This window comes from Heteronotia binoei, chromosome 15 (genome assembly GCF_032191835.1).
Source record: "Heteronotia binoei isolate CCM8104 ecotype False Entrance Well chromosome 15, APGP_CSIRO_Hbin_v1, whole genome shotgun sequence".
NCBI classification, from domain to species: Eukaryota; Metazoa; Chordata; class Lepidosauria; order Squamata; family Gekkonidae; genus Heteronotia; species Heteronotia binoei.
In genome coordinates, this window is record NC_083237.1 from 4,337,052 (window position 1) to 4,352,043 (window position 14,992).

A 14,992-nucleotide genomic window follows, 5' to 3' on the forward strand; every position below is an offset into this window, starting at 1 on the left:
TAAGAACATAACAGAAGCCATGTTGGATCAGGCCAAAGGCCCATCCAGTCCAACACTCTTGTGTCACATAAAAACATAAGAGAAGCCATGTTGGATCAGGCCAATGGCCCCTCCAGTCCAACACTCTGTGTCACATAAGAACATAAGAGAAGCCATGTTGGATCAGGCCAAAGGCTCATCCAGTCCAACACTCTGTGTCACATAAGAACATAAGAGAAGCCATTTTGGATCAGGTCAGTGGCCCATCCAGTCCTGCACTCTGTGTCACATAAGAACATAAGAGAAGCCATGTTGGATCAGGCCAATGGCCCATCCAGTCCAGCACTCTGTGTCACATAAGAACATAAGAGAAGCCATGTTGGATCAGGCCAAAGGCCCATCCAGTCCAGCACTCTGTGTCACATAAGAACATAAGAGAAGCCATGTTGGATCAGGCCAATGGCCCATCCAGTCCAGCACTCTGTGTCACATAAGAACATAAGAGAAGCCATGTTGGATCAGGCCAATGGCCCATCCAGTCCAGCACTCTGTGTCACATAAGAACATAAGAGAAGCCATGTTGGATCAGGCCAATGGCCCATCCAGTCCAGCACTCTGTGTCACATAAGAACATAAGAGAAGCCATGTTGGATCAGGCCAATGGCCCATCCAGTCCAACACTCTGTGTCACATAAGAACATAAGAGAAGCCATGTTGAATCAGGCCAAAGGCCCATCCAGTCCAACACTCTGTATCACATAAGAGAAGCCATGTTGGATCAGGCCAGTGGCCCATCCAGTCCAATACTCTGTGTCACATAAGAACTTAAGAGAAGCCATGTTGGGTCAGGCCAATGGTCCATCCAGTCCAGCACTCTGTGTCACATAAGAGAAGCCATGTTGGGTCAGGCCAATGGCTCATCCAGTCCAACACTCTGTGTCACACAGTGGCCAAAAAGAAGATATTGGAAGATACTGGATTTATATCCCGCCCTCCACTTCGAATCTCAGAGCTGCACGCAATTTCCTTTACTTTCCTCCCCCACAACAGACACCCTGTGAGGTGGGTGGGGCTGAGAGGACTCTCACAACAGCTGCCCTTTCAAGGACAACCTCTGCCAGCTCTATGGCCGACCCAAGGTCATTCCCGCAGGTACAAGTGGAGGAGCGGGGAATCAAACCTGGTTCTCCCAGATAAGAGGCCTCACGCTTAACCACTACACCAAACTGGCTCTCAAAAAAACCCAGGTGCCAACAGGAAGTCCACCAGTGGGGCCAGGACACTAGAAGCCCTCCCACTATTTCCCACCCGGGAAGGGACGGTGGCTCAGTTGTAGAGCATCTGCTTAGTAAGCAGAAGGTCCCAGGTTCGATCCCCGGCATCTCCAACTAAAAAGGGTTCGGGCAAATAGGCATGAAAAACCTCAGCTTGAGACCCTGGAGAGCCGCTGCCAGTCTGAGTAGACAATACTGACTTCGATGGACTGAGGGTCTGATTCAGTATAAGGCAGCTTCATATGTTCATATGTTCACCCCCCCAGCACTCAGAATACAGAGCATCACTGCCTCAGACAGAGAGTACCAACAATACGCTGTGGCTATTAGCCACCAATGGACCTCTGCTCCATATGCTTATCCAATCCCCTCATGAAGCCGTCTATGCTTGTAGCTGCCACTTCCTCCTATGGCAGTGAATTCCATGTGTTAATCACCCTTTGGGTGAAGGACTTCCTTTTATCTGCTCTAGTGGTGCATAGCGGTAAAAGAACTAGACCTTCTGGCTGCCAGACAATTTTAGGATCTCCTGGCCTTACTACCCCCACAGCCATGTGACAATAATAATTATGATGACTGCCTCTCCTCAAGCTCACTTTCCACGCCCCCATGCATCTATCCCCCCACCTGCCTGTGCCTGTTGCATGTCACCTGTGTGCTCTTCCCGGCAGGTTTCGCGGCCCGGAGCACAGGCAGTGAACAGGTGGAGGAGAGATGGGCAGAGGGGGGGGGGGGTTCTGGTGGCAGTGGGCCCACCAGAAACCCTGGGCCGTGGCAGCTGCCCCACCTCAGGGTACATCGATGCTGGCCCTGGATTAGCACGTCTCCGAAAAGCACGCAAACGGTTGTGTAAAGCTGCCCTTTCGCTCCCACAACTGAGCGGGAAAGGGCAGCAGGTTTCCATCCACGGCTCTTGAGTCTGCAACATCTAATGTGTTTGCGGGGAACAAACCCACCTCCAGAGGTTCATTGTGCCCCTTAGCGGCAGCCAAGGTGGGTCAGGAGTCCAGACACCTGGGTCCTCTCTCGAACTCTGCTCCCAAGTTCCCAGAGTTCCCAGGAAGATGTGGGGTTCCTGCTCTAGGACCGGCCCTGTGTTCATTAGTGCTGTGTGCCCTTCCTCTCCTGGCTTCATTTAGCAAGTTGAGCCACCGCTGAGAGCCCTAACGCGATAAAAATAGACCCACGTTGGCGTGCTGAGCTGGGGGCTTCGAAACCGGGTCAGTTCTGCTGACGGCTGGAAGTTTCTGCTACGGAGAGGGGGGTGGTGGTGGAGGACAGGACAGAGCTGCAGGGAGCTCACTCATTCTTCCCCTCCCGCTCCCCCCCCCCCCCCAGTTTGTGTGCCAAACGAACAAGAGAGTGAGCTGAGAGCCGGTTTGGTGTAGCGGTTAAGCGCACGGACTCTTATCTGGGAGAACCGGGTTTGATTCCCCACTCCTCCACTTGCAGCTGCTGGAAGGGCCTTGGGTCAGCCATAGCTCTTGCTAAGTGGTTATCTGCGCGGACTCTTATCTGGGAGAACCGGGTTTGATTCCCCACTCCTCTACTTGCAGCTGCTGGAAGGGCCTTGGGTCAGCCAGAGCTCTGGCAGAGGTTGCCCTTGAAAGGGCAGCTTCTGTCAGAGCTCTCTCAGCCCCACTCACCACACAGGGTGCCTGTTGTGGGGGGAGAAGATATGGGAGATTGTAAGCCGCTCTCTGATTCAGGGAGAAGGGCGGGGTATAAATCCGCAGTCGTCTTCCTCTGTAACAAACAGAAGGCTGGAACGTGGCCCCCACCGACTTCTTGAGTAACAAATTCAGCATGCATGGGGAAGCCCACCCTCGCCAAACTGCTTTAGAAATGACATCTACACTCAGTCCTGAAACGAGCAGAGCCTCTGAGCACACACAGAGTGCTTCTTTGCCTCCACTAAGACCCCATGTCCTGACCAAGATGGCCAGGATATCCACATCTTGTCAGATCTTGGCAGCTCTGCAGCGTCAGTCCTGGTTAATATTGGGATGGGAGATCACCAAGGAAGTCCAGGGTTGCTACAGAGAGGCAGGCAATGGCCAACCACCTTTGCACATCTCTTGCCTTGACCTGGATGACCCAGGCTAGCCCAGTCTCATCAGATCTTGGAAGCTAAGTAGGGTCGGCCCTGGTTTTTACTCAGATGGGGGGCCACCACCAAGAAAGCGCAGCAGGGCTGACATGCAGAGAGGCAGGCAACGGCCAACCACCTCTGTTAGCCTCTTGCCTTAATGAATAAGAACATATGAGAAGCCATATCGGATCAGGCCAATGGCCCATCCAGTCCAACACTCTGTGTCACATAAGAACAGAAGAGAAGCCATGTTGGATCAAGCCAATGGCCCCTCCCGCCCAATACTCTGTGTCACTTGAGAACAGAAGAGAAGCCATGTTGGATCATGCCAAAGGCCCATCCAGTCCAACACATGAGAACAGAAGAGAAGCCATGTTGGATCAGGCCAATGGCCCATCCAGTCCAACACTCTGTGTTACACAGTGGCCAAAAAACCCAGGTGCCATCAGGAGGTCGATCAGTGGGGCCAGGACACTAGAAGCCCTCCACCTGTTGCCCCCCCCAAGCACCAAGAATACAGAGCATCCCTTGCCCCAGACACAAAGTTCCATCAATATGCTGTGGCTAATAGCCCCTGATGGACCTCTGCTCCAGATGTTGATCCAATCCCCTCTTGAAGCCATCTATGCTTGTAGCCGCCACCACCTCCTGTGGCAGTGAATTCCATGTGTTCATCACCCTTTGGGTGAAGGACTTCCTTCTGAAAACCTTTCGGGGTCACCATAAAGCAGATGTAACTTGACGGCACTACCCACCACCACCAAGTGTCCATGGCCACCCACTGGGGAGCAGGATAAGGGACGAATCTCCAGGTCTAGATGGTGAGCCCCCAAACTTCTCTCATTTAAAAAATGAAATCCGGCTGTTTTCATCAAGGTCTCGGAAACCCCGGGCCGGACTCAGCTATCCCGGTGCCTGCCTCTTTCTTCCCTTTACTCTTCCCTTACTCTGACGATCTCCCAAGACATGGCGTCTAGACTTTTGAGAGGAGTGCCAGTTCCGCACATGCCAGTTCTGGTTTCTAGCACGCGAGGATCTGGGGTCCCTAACCAGCTCCCTGACACGGGCAAAGGAAGCAGCAGCTGTTTTCCCCAGTTACCCCACCTCTGCGCTAGTTAAAAGTGTAAGAGCTGGATGGATTAAAAAAAAAAAAAGCTGGCAAACGTTATCTCTGTGTTCCTGTGTGCGTCTGAAAGGTTGAAAGTTGCAATGCCCCTGTATAAATCGATGGTGCGGCCTCATTTGGAATACTGTGTACAATTCTGGTCACCGCACCTCAAAGAAGATATTATAGCATTGGGAAAAGTGCAGAAAAGGGCAACTAGAATGATTCAAGGTTTGGAACACTTTCCCTATGAAGAAAGGTTAAAGCGCTTGGGGCTCTTTAGCTTGGAGAAACGTCGACTGCGGGGTGACATGATAGAGGTTTACAAGATTATAGAGAAAGAAGCCCTTTTCTCCCTTTCTCACAATACAAGAACTCGTGGGCATTCGATGAAATTGCTGAGCAGTCAGGTTAAAACGGATAAAAGGAAGTCCTTCTTCACCCAAAGGGTTGTTAACATGTGGAATTCACTGCCACAGGAGGTGATGGCGGCTACAAGCATAGCCAGCTTTAAGAAGGGATTGGATAAAAATATGGAGCAGAGGTCCATCAGTGGCTATTAGCCACAGTATATGTGTGTGTGTATATATATATATATATATATATATATATATATATATATATATATATATATATATATATATATATATATCTGTGTGTGTGTATATATCTGTGTTTGTGTGTGTGTATATATGTGCGTATATGTATGTATGTATATGTGTGTATACACACACACACACACACACATATTGGCCACTGTGTGACACAGAGTGTTGGACTGGATGGGCCATTGGCCTGATCCAACATGACTTCTCTTATGTTCTTACGTGACACAGAGTGTTGGACTGGAGGGGCCGCTGGCCTGATCCAACATGGCTTCTCTTATGTGACACAGAGTGTTGGACTGGAGGGGCCGCTGGCCTGATCAAACATGGCTTCTCTTATGTGACACAGAGTGTTGGACTGGAGGGGCCGCTGGCCTGATCCAACATGGCTTCTCTTATGTGACACAGAGTGTTGGACTGGATGGGCCGTTGGCCTGATCCAACATGGCTTCTCTTATGTTCAGGGAGAGAGGCGGTTGTGCCCTCTGTATTCTCTTCTTTCCGCCCCCTTGCCCTTTCCACCCTGAAAAGGGATAATATCACCCTTCCCTAAATACCAGATGCTGCTGATACAAACCGCGACTTGGCCTCATAATTAAACCATAAGGGATCCGTGGATAACAGACTGTAGGACGGGCCAGAAATACAATCTGTGGAAACTCCCCCCCCCCCTCCATGAGTCCAACCTTGCTCCGGGGGGGTCAGAATAATTTCTCCTGAGAACTCTGTCGGACTTCACAGGACAAATATTCCCTGCCTACATTGAATCTCCCCTCTCCCCTCTTTCTCCTCCATGCTATCTTGCTGGAAATCTCCCCTGGGAGAATGGGAAGAGAGGTGCTTTGAGGAATGCCAAGGAGAGAACAAGATAGGGGCAGGATAGTGGCTGAGTGGTAGTAGTTTGGTGTAGTGGTTAAGTGCGCGGACCCTTATCTGGGAGAACCGGGTTTGATTCCCCATTCCTCCACTTGCAGCTGCTGGAATGGCCTTGGGTCAGCCAGAGCTCTCTTATCTGGGAGAACCGGGTTTGATTCCCCACTCCTCCACTTGCAGCTGCTGGAATGGCCTTGGGTCAGCCAGAGCTCTCTTATCTGGGAGAACCGGGTTTGATTCACCACTCCTCCACTTGCAGCTGCTGGAATGGCCTTGGGTCAGCCAGAGCTCTCTTATCTGGGATAACTGGGTTTGATTCCCCCCTCCTCTACTTGCAGATACTGGGATGGCCTTGGGTCAGCCAGAGCTCTCTTATCTGGGAGAACCGGGTTTGATTCCCCCCTCCTCCACTTGCACCCGCTGGAATGGCCTTGGGTCACCCGCAGCTCTGGCAAAGGTTGTCCTTGAAAGGGCAGCTGCTGTGAGAACTCTCTCAGCCCCACCCACCTCACAGGGTGTCTGTTGTGGGGGAGGAAGATAAAGGAGATTGTGAGCTGCTCTGAGATTCGGAGTGGAGGGCGGGATATAAATCCAGTATCTTCCAATATCTTTTTTTTGGCCATTGTGTGACCCAGAGTGTTGGACTGAATGGGCCATGGCTTCTCTTATGTTCTTATGAGCCAGACTTGTTTTTAAGGCAAGAGACGTTTCAGAGGTGGTCTGAAAACTGTTGCTGCATCCCGGCCCTGGTACTCCTTGGAGGTCACCCTTCCAAATACTATTCAGGGACAACCCTGCTTAACTTCTGAGATCTGATGAGATTCAGAGTGGAAGGCGGGATATAAATCCAATATCTTCTTCTATCTTCTTCTTCAGTGGTAGAGCATCTGCCTGGTAAGCAGAAGGTCCCAGGTTCAATCCCCTCGCATCTCCAACAAAAAAGGTCCAGGCAGGTGGGCGTGAAAAACCTCAGCTGGAGACCCTGGAGAGCCGCTGCCAGTCTGAATAGACAATACTGACTTTGATGGACCCAGGGTCTGATTCAGCAGAAGACAGCTTCATATGTTCACAAGGAACGAAGGCAACTTTAAGGGAGGGACGGTGGCTCAATGGTAGAGCATCTGCTTGGGAAGCAGAAGGTTTCAGGTTCAATCCCCGGCATCTCCAACTCAAAAGGGTCCAGGCAAGTAGGTGTGAAAAACCTCAGCTTGAGACCCTGGAGAGCTGCTGCCAGTCTGAGTAGACAAGACTGACTTTGATGGACCAAAGAGGGTCTGATTCAGTAGAAGGCAGCTTCATATGTTCATAGGATCTGAGTGGAGATTGCCTGCCACGGGCATCTCAAGGAAGCCAGCCAATCCACATGCAGATGAAGCCCAGCAAAACCTCTTGCAGGGTACTCGTCCCAGAAGACCGATAGCAAACCCTGCCCATTCCCAAAGCCGCACTCCTCATTTCCAGAAAGAAATCAAGGGTTCCCCCACCCCCCGCAGTGATTGCTTTGCAGTTGACAGAAACGCAGCTGACCCTGTTGCCAAATCCAAACCAGATGCATTTTAATAGCCCTGCATTTGTATGAGTCAGAAACGCAGGCCCTGAGTAAATAACATTATTGTTAAATCAAGAAGCTTTTAACCTACTCATAATAAAGTGCCTTCCTGAAATAAGTAATAACTCCCTTCAGGTATTCCTTGGAGCACTCCCCTATATCCACTGCCAAAGGGGGTGTTGTTATTATCATCACCATCCTTTTTTGTAAGATTACCTACGGTGCCAAAATTCCAGCAAAACCTACTCACACCTGGGGAAGGAGGAGGAAAAGAAGAAGAGGAGGAGGAGAAGAGGAAGAAGAAGAGAAGGAGGAGGAGAAGAGGAATAAGAAGGGGAGGAGGAGGAGCAGAAGAGGAAGAAGAAGGAGGAGGAAGAAGAGGAAGAAGAGAAGGAGAGGAACAAGAGGAGGAGGAGAAGAGGAAGAAGAAGAGAAGGAGGAGGAGGAGAAAAGGAAGAAGAGAAGGAGGAGAAGGAGAAGAAGAGGAAGAAGAGGAGAAAGAGGAGAAGAAGAGGAGAGGAGAAGGAGGAGAAAAAGAAGAGGAAGAAGAAAAGGAGGAGGAAAGGAGGAAGAGGAGAAGAAGAGAAGGAGGAGGAGAAGAGGAAGAAGAAGAGGAGGAGGAGGAGGAGGAGAAGGAGAAGAAGACAAGGTGGAGGAGATTGGATTTATACCCTACCCATCGTTCGGAGTATCAGAGTGGCTTACTCTCCTTTCCCTTTCCCTCCCCACAACAGTTGTCCTGTGAGGTTGGTGGGGCCGAGAGAACTCCGAGAGAGCTGCTCTTGAGAACATCTCGGAGACAGAACTGTGACTGAGCCAAGGTCACTCCAGCAGCTGGGTGTGGAGGAGTGAGGAATCAAACCTGGTTCTCCAGCGTAGAATCTGTGCTCTTAGTCACTATGCCCAACTGACTCCGAGAAGTGAGCCAGGAAAGATACTATGGCTTGGGGCAGGGCGGGGGATCTGCTATCACATTATATTCTTTAAAAACATTAACTTACCTGTCCTAAGACAAGCTCACAAAGTCCCTTTAACCTGAATCAGGCTCTTGGCCCATCAAGGTCCACAGTAGCCGAGGACTTACGGGTTTGACTTTACAGACTTAGGAATGGCCGTGGCTCAGTGGCAGAGCCTCTGCCTGGCATGCAGAAGGTCCCAGGTTCAATCCCCGGCATCTCCAGTTAAAGGATCAGGCAGGAGGTGATGGGAAAGACCTCAACCTGAGACTCTGGAGACTAAAGGAGAAGGGCTGTGGCTCAGTGGCAGAGCATCTGCCTGGCATGCAGAAGGTCCCAGGTTCAATCCCCGGCATCTCCAGTTAAAAGGACCAGGCAGGAGGTGATGGGAAAGACCTCAACCTGAGTCTCTGGAGACTAAAGGAGAAGTGCTGTGGCTCAGTGGCAGAGCCTCTGCCTGGCATGCAGAAGGTCCCAGGTTCAATCCCCAGCATCTCCTGTCAAAAAGGACCAGGCAGGAGGGGATGTTAAAAGCCTTGATCGGAGACCTTAGAGAGCCGCTGCCAGTCTGCGCAGACATTACAGACGTTGATGGACCAAGCAGCGGATTTATCCAGTTTGCCTCCAGGAAGGTTCAAGGCATTTTGTGACCTCAGCGGAGGTATGCCCACCCCCTCCTGGGTTACACTGCTGGCAGCCACATCCCAGCCTTGAGCGGGGGGGCGGGGAGGCAAAGTCAGCCCCCTTCCTTCCTTCCCCGCCACAGCTTGCTCACAGTGAATTGGGGCCCTCTTCAAGCAGTCCTTTGGGTGGTTTAGCCTGAGGACCAGCCCAGGTGTGGATGCCAACTCTGGGTTAGGAAATTCCTGGAGATTTGGGGGTGTCATCTTGAGAGGGCAGGATTTGGAGATGGACCTCATTAAGGGATAATGTCATGGAACCCACACACTTGTGCATGGACAATCAATGTAATTCCGGGAGATGCTCCAGGCGATGCCTAAGCTTGGCGACCCTATCCTTGGGGCAACTTGCAATAAAGTTCAACCAACCGTCATTTGGAACTTAGTGCATCATAAGATATGCCAATATTTCCATCACCAAACTAAAGGAGGTCAGAATTGCCTACCAATTCTGTCTGAAAGTCAATTTGGTGTCGTGGTGAAGTGCGCGGACTCTTATCTGGGAGAACCGGGTTTGATTCCCCACTCCTCCACTTGCACCTGCTGGAATGGCCTTGGGTCAGCCATAGCTGTGGCAGGAGTTGTCCTTGAAAGGGCAGCTTCTGTCAGAGCTCTCTCAGCCCACCCATCTCTCAGGGTGTCTGTTGTGGGGGAGAAAAGGAAAGGAGATTGTAGGCCGCTCTGAGACTCTGTCCTTAAAAGGGCCGCTTCTGGGAGAGCTCTCTCAGTCCCACCCGCCTCACAGGATGTCTGTTGTGGGGGAGGAAGGGAAAAGAGATTGTAGGCTGCTCTGAGACTCTGTCCTTGAAAGGGCAGCTTCTGGGAGAGCCCTCTCAACCCCATTCACCTCACAGGGTGTCTGTTGTGGGGGAGGAAGGGCAGGTAATTGTAAGAGAGCCTGTTTAGTGTAGTGGTTAAGTGTGCAGATTCTTATCTGGGAGAACTGGGTTTGATTCCACACTCCTCCACTTGCAGCTGCTAGAACGGTCTTGGATCAGCCATAGTTCTGGCAGATATAGTCCTTGAAAGGGCAGTTGCTGTCTCAGCCCCACCCACCTCACAGGGTGTCTGTTGTTGGGGCGGGGGGGGGCGGAGATAGAGGAGGTTGTGAGCTGCTCTGAGACTCTGATATTCAGAGTATAGGAAAAGAAAGGAAAGGTCCTCTGTGCAAGCACCAGTCGTTTCCGACTCTGGGGTGACGTTTCTCTCACGTTTTCACGGCAGACTTTTGACGGGGTGGCTTGCCATTGCCTTCTACGCTTTCCCCCCAGCAAGCTGGGAACTCATTCGACCGACCTCGGAAGGATGGAAGGCTGAGTCGACCTCGAGCCGGCTACCTGAAAACCCAGCTTCCGCCGGGGATCGAACTCAGGTCATGAACAGAGCTTAGGACTGCAGCTTTAACACTTTGCACCACGGGGCTCTATTTCAGAGTACAGGGCAGGATATAAATCCAATATCCTCTCCTTCTTCAAAACAGAACTGCATTTTTGAAGGGTCTGCTAGAAATTCTTTCTCGGGGTGGGAGTGGGGGGAGGGAGGGAATGACGTCCTCCAACTGCCCCCATCCCATTTGCCCCCTTCCCCCCTGGCTGCTCTTTCCCCTCATCGCAGCCCCAAGAGTTCAACCTGAAAGCCCCCCCCCCTCCCTGCCGTTGCAGGTTGCCTGTCCTTTTAATCTGTTGTTGAGGCAACCTCGCTGGCTGCGGCCCAAGGGAACCTGAGCTGGGAGGCAGCAATTATGAGATCTGTGAGGCGGTTTGGAGGGTGGCCAGGCGGGCCCAACAACAATCTGACTCGCGTGCGCCAGGGGAACTGGACCCCGGAGTCCTGGCGACTGTCCCAGGTGCCCTCGCTCCAAGCCCATCCTTTCAACCCCCCCTTCCAACTATTTGGCTCCTCCGTATCGCCATTCTGAACAAGTAACAGCATCGCTGCTGGTCTTTTCGCTTTTTTCCTCTCCCCTTCCCAAACACACCTTGCAGAGCAAAGGCGGTGGGGGGGGGGGGGAGAGGGGAAGAGTCAAGAGGTCTCTGTCTCTCTGAGAGACAGGCCCATAAGTAAGGGATGGGGGGGGGGGAGCAGAGCTGCTGCGACTGCCCAGGCACGAAGAGGGGGGATGACTTGTGGAACTCAAGGCAGCTTAAGTGCTGAAGCCGTGGGCTGCCAAACGGGGTGTGTCCCCTCCAAACAACAGATCCTACTGAGGGCCCCACCACTCCTGAAATCCTGGCTACAGCCCTGTTCCTGAGGCCTACCCCCCCCCTCCGCCCAGGACTCAGGAGTCCTTCGTCCACTCTCCAAGATTCTGGGCTATCAGCCCCAGTCTTTACACACCAGAGCCTGCCCCATCAACTCCGAGAGACCCAGAACTCCTGCATCAATTCCTGCTTCCCCCAATAGCCCAACCCCAGGCCCTTCCACAGGCCCCTAACTCATTCTGCAACGCCAACGAGAAACCGACACTCGGCGAGAGAACCTTTCTTTTCTGCAGTGTCAGCTGCGCCAGGCAGGAGTGTGAAGGCAGATTTGTAAAGGCTCCCCACCCCCAGGCCCCCTCCCAGACAGGCAGGGGTTCTGTTCTGCCCCTCTTCTCTACGTTGCTTTGACCGAGCAGACAATATGTCCCCCCCCCCCCACCTCCATTCTCCCGGGTTTCCCTTCGAGAAGTCCTGACTTTTCCTCTGTGCAAGCCAAAGAGAGCCCTTCTGCGCACGATGCACCATTGACTTACGGAATTTGCGGCCGGGGATGTGGGGAGGTAGTGTTGGAAGTGGATTTTACAAGTTCATGGAGGAGGAGAAAAGGTTTATGAAGGGATAACTGGAACTTCCATCTCCCAAGGCAATGTATCTCCAAATAACATTGGCTGGGAGGCAGACAGTGGGGAGGGGTCTGTTAACTTCCTGCCTTCTCTTGGTTCCTGGGGCATCTTCCTGGCACCCTAAGACAGGGGTCCCCAATCCCTGGGCTGTGGACCAATACCGCTCTGTGGTCTGTTAGCAACTGGGCCATAGTAGTAGCAGTAATAATAATAAGACCAATCCTACCCTCCACTCCGAATGTCAGAGTCTCAGAGCGGCTTACAATCTCCTTTCCCTCCTCCCCCACAACAGACCCCCCCATGAGATAGTTGACAGGGCGGAGAGAGCTCTGACAGAAACTGCCCTTTCAAGGACAGCTCTGTGAGAGCTCCGGCTGACCCAAGGCCATTCCGGCAGCTGCAAGCGAAGGAGTGGGGAATCGAACCCGGTTCTCCCAGATCAGAGTCCCAGCACGCTTAACCGCCGCACCAAATGAATAGAAAGAAAGCGAACAATTGTATCATCCCTAAACCATCGCCCTTGCCTCCGGTCCGGTCCGTGGAGAAATTGACTTCCACAAAACTGGTCCCTGGTGCCAAAAAGGTTGGGGACCGTTGCCCTAGGAAACCGAAATGCTGGGTCTGATCTAGCAGGGTCCTTCTTTAGTCCTCCAGCACCCTCCTTGCTGTGAGACCCAACACCCCATCTTACAGGAGTCCTTCTGGAGCCCCCAAAACTCTCAGCTACTTATCTCCTCTCTCCTCCCCCACCCCTTCCCTCTTTCTCGCAAGCAAATGGATTCCCTTTGGGGGGGTCAGCAAATATCTGACCTGCCTTTAATTAAAATGCTAAACAGGAAGCTGGAGGATTAAATTGAAGGGGGGGGAGAGAGACAGGCGACAAGAGAGTTGTTTGCGTGTGGCTGAATGTGCGGCTCCAGGAGCGATGGGGGGGGGGCTTCTTGTGGGGCAGCCCCAGCCCCAGTCACTCCCCCTTCCAAGAAACACCCAACTGCCCTTGATAGACCTGGAGGGGTCTTCCAGAGTAGCTCCACCCGCCCCACGCTACCTTCACAGTCAGAGCTCCAGTCCCAGGCATTTCCAGGCCAGCTTTTGGGCCTTAGCAAGAACCTCTCTGCCCAAGAAGACCCCTCCCCAATCCCCAAAAGTCTCCCCCCTCCAGGGCCCCCTCCCACCCACCTTTGAGGTAGGCCAAGGCCAAAGAACCAGGGAGCGCCCCCCACCCCATCAGAGTGGAAGTCCCGAGACCCTTTGGCCTCAGATGCTTGGTTGGCACTTGCACCCCCAAATCCCCTGCTCCCGCCCCCCCTCACTGTCCCCCCCGGCCTCCCCATCCCCACAACCCGGGGCTCAAGTCTCTTGGAAGCGCCCCCCTTTTTTGCTGCACCCCCAAGTCTTGCCTGCAGCACCCCCCCCCCTCCCGGGATCTGCCCCCTCCCAGTTTCCAAGACCCCCCTCGGCTCTCCTCCCCCCCACTTGGGTGGGGCCCCCTCCTTCCTCGCACAATCCTGGGCTCAAGTCTCTCGGAAGCGCCCCCCCTTTTGCTGCACCCCAACTCTTGCCCGCAGCGCCCCCCCCCCCACAGTTTCCAAGACCCCCTTGGCTCTCTCCCCCCCCCACCCGAGGGCCCCTCCTCCCCCCACAATCCTGGGCTCAAGTCTTCTGGAAGCACCCCCCTTTTGCTGCACCCCCCAAGTCTTGCCTGCAGCGCCCCCCCCCCATTCCCGGGATCTGCCCCCTCTCAGCTTCCCAGACCCCCCTCGGCTCTCCTCCTCCGGCCCCCTCCCTCCCCGCACAATCCTGGGTTCAAGTCTCTTGGAAGTGCCCCCTTTTGCTGCGCCCCAACCCTTGCCTGCAGAGCCCCCCCCCCTCCCGGGATCTGCCCGCTCCCAGTTTCCAAGACCCCCCTCGGCTCTCCTCCCCCCCACTTGGGTGGGGCCCCCTCCTTCCCCGCACAATCCTGGGTTCAAGTCTCTTGGAAGTGCCCCCCCCTTTGCTGCACCCCAAGTCTTGCCTGCAGCGCCCCCCCTCCCAGCTTCCCAGACCCCCTGGCTCTCCTGCCCCCCACCCCGCGCGGAGGGCCCCTTCCTTCCCTCCCTCCCTCCCCTCGGCGGCCGTCCAGTCCTACCTGTAGTTCATGCCGGTGGCGCGGCCGGTGGACTCGCGGAGGACGAAGGCGATGTGGGGCAGGTGCTGGCCGGGGGCGCGGGGCCCGAGGAGGGCCAGGCGGCTGGCTTTGCCGGGAGGGGGCTGGTAGCCGCCGTTGCCCGGGCCCTGGCCTCGCCCGCCCCCCGCCGCCGCCGCCCCCCCCGCACAGCCGGTCATCGCTGCTGCGGCTCCGCAGGTTCTGCTCGGTGCAGGCGATCGACACCTGCATCCTGCCGGCCCCCCCGGCTCAGGGGGGCGACCCCCAAGCCCCACCTGCTGCAAGGAGGGCCAAAGGGAGCCGGGCTGGGCGGCAGAGACGCCCTGGGGGGGCGGCGGGGGGGGGGGCTTCCCAAACCAGCGGGGGGGTGGAGGGATGGGGGGGGCGCCGCCGTCGGGGTCCTGCAGCCGGTGGCCCCGCCGGTGCGCTTCAGGCGGGCCTCATTTGCATGCCAGGCCCCTCCCCCCGCCGGCTTTGGGGGGGCAGGCCCGCCCCCGGAGACCGCCGCATCGTCAGCGGGAGGGATGCTCAGGCGCCGGGATGCGGGCGAGTTGAAGGAGGATGCAGCGGCGGATGGACCACCCCGTGGGGGAGGGCGCAGGCGGCGCCAGGCCTGGCCCCCATTGGCGGCTGCTGCTGCCGCCCGGAGAGGAGGGAGGGGCAGAGGACAGCGCCAGATGCGGAGGGCTCTTGCAGGGGGCACGTGGTCCGCCCCCCTCCCCTTTCTCTCTCTCTCTCTCTCTCTCTCTGCACCCTCCTCTCCCCCCCCCCCCCCTTTATCCTCTTTGCTCGGGATAATCCTCAGGCGCAGAACCAGGCTAAGTTAAGAGAGAGATGAGGGGGGGGGAGAGGATTGGGGGGGAAGAGCCATTGAGAATCATGGAATCCTGGAGCTGGAAGGGACCTCCA

At 54.7% G+C, this 14,992-nt stretch overlaps 1 protein-coding gene across 1 annotated transcript in view; it reads right to left on the reverse strand.

Moving 5' to 3' along the window:
* Positions 1-14,314, reverse strand: part of KCNAB3 (potassium voltage-gated channel subfamily A regulatory beta subunit 3) — a 47,436-nt gene extending 33,122 nt beyond the window's left edge. Inside the window, 2 exon segments of the mRNA XM_060256072.1 lie at positions 14,066-14,229; positions 14,231-14,314. Coding sequence (XP_060112055.1) covers positions 14,066-14,229; positions 14,231-14,314 — 248 coding nt within the window.
* Between the last annotated feature and the right edge of the window lie 678 nt (positions 14,315-14,992).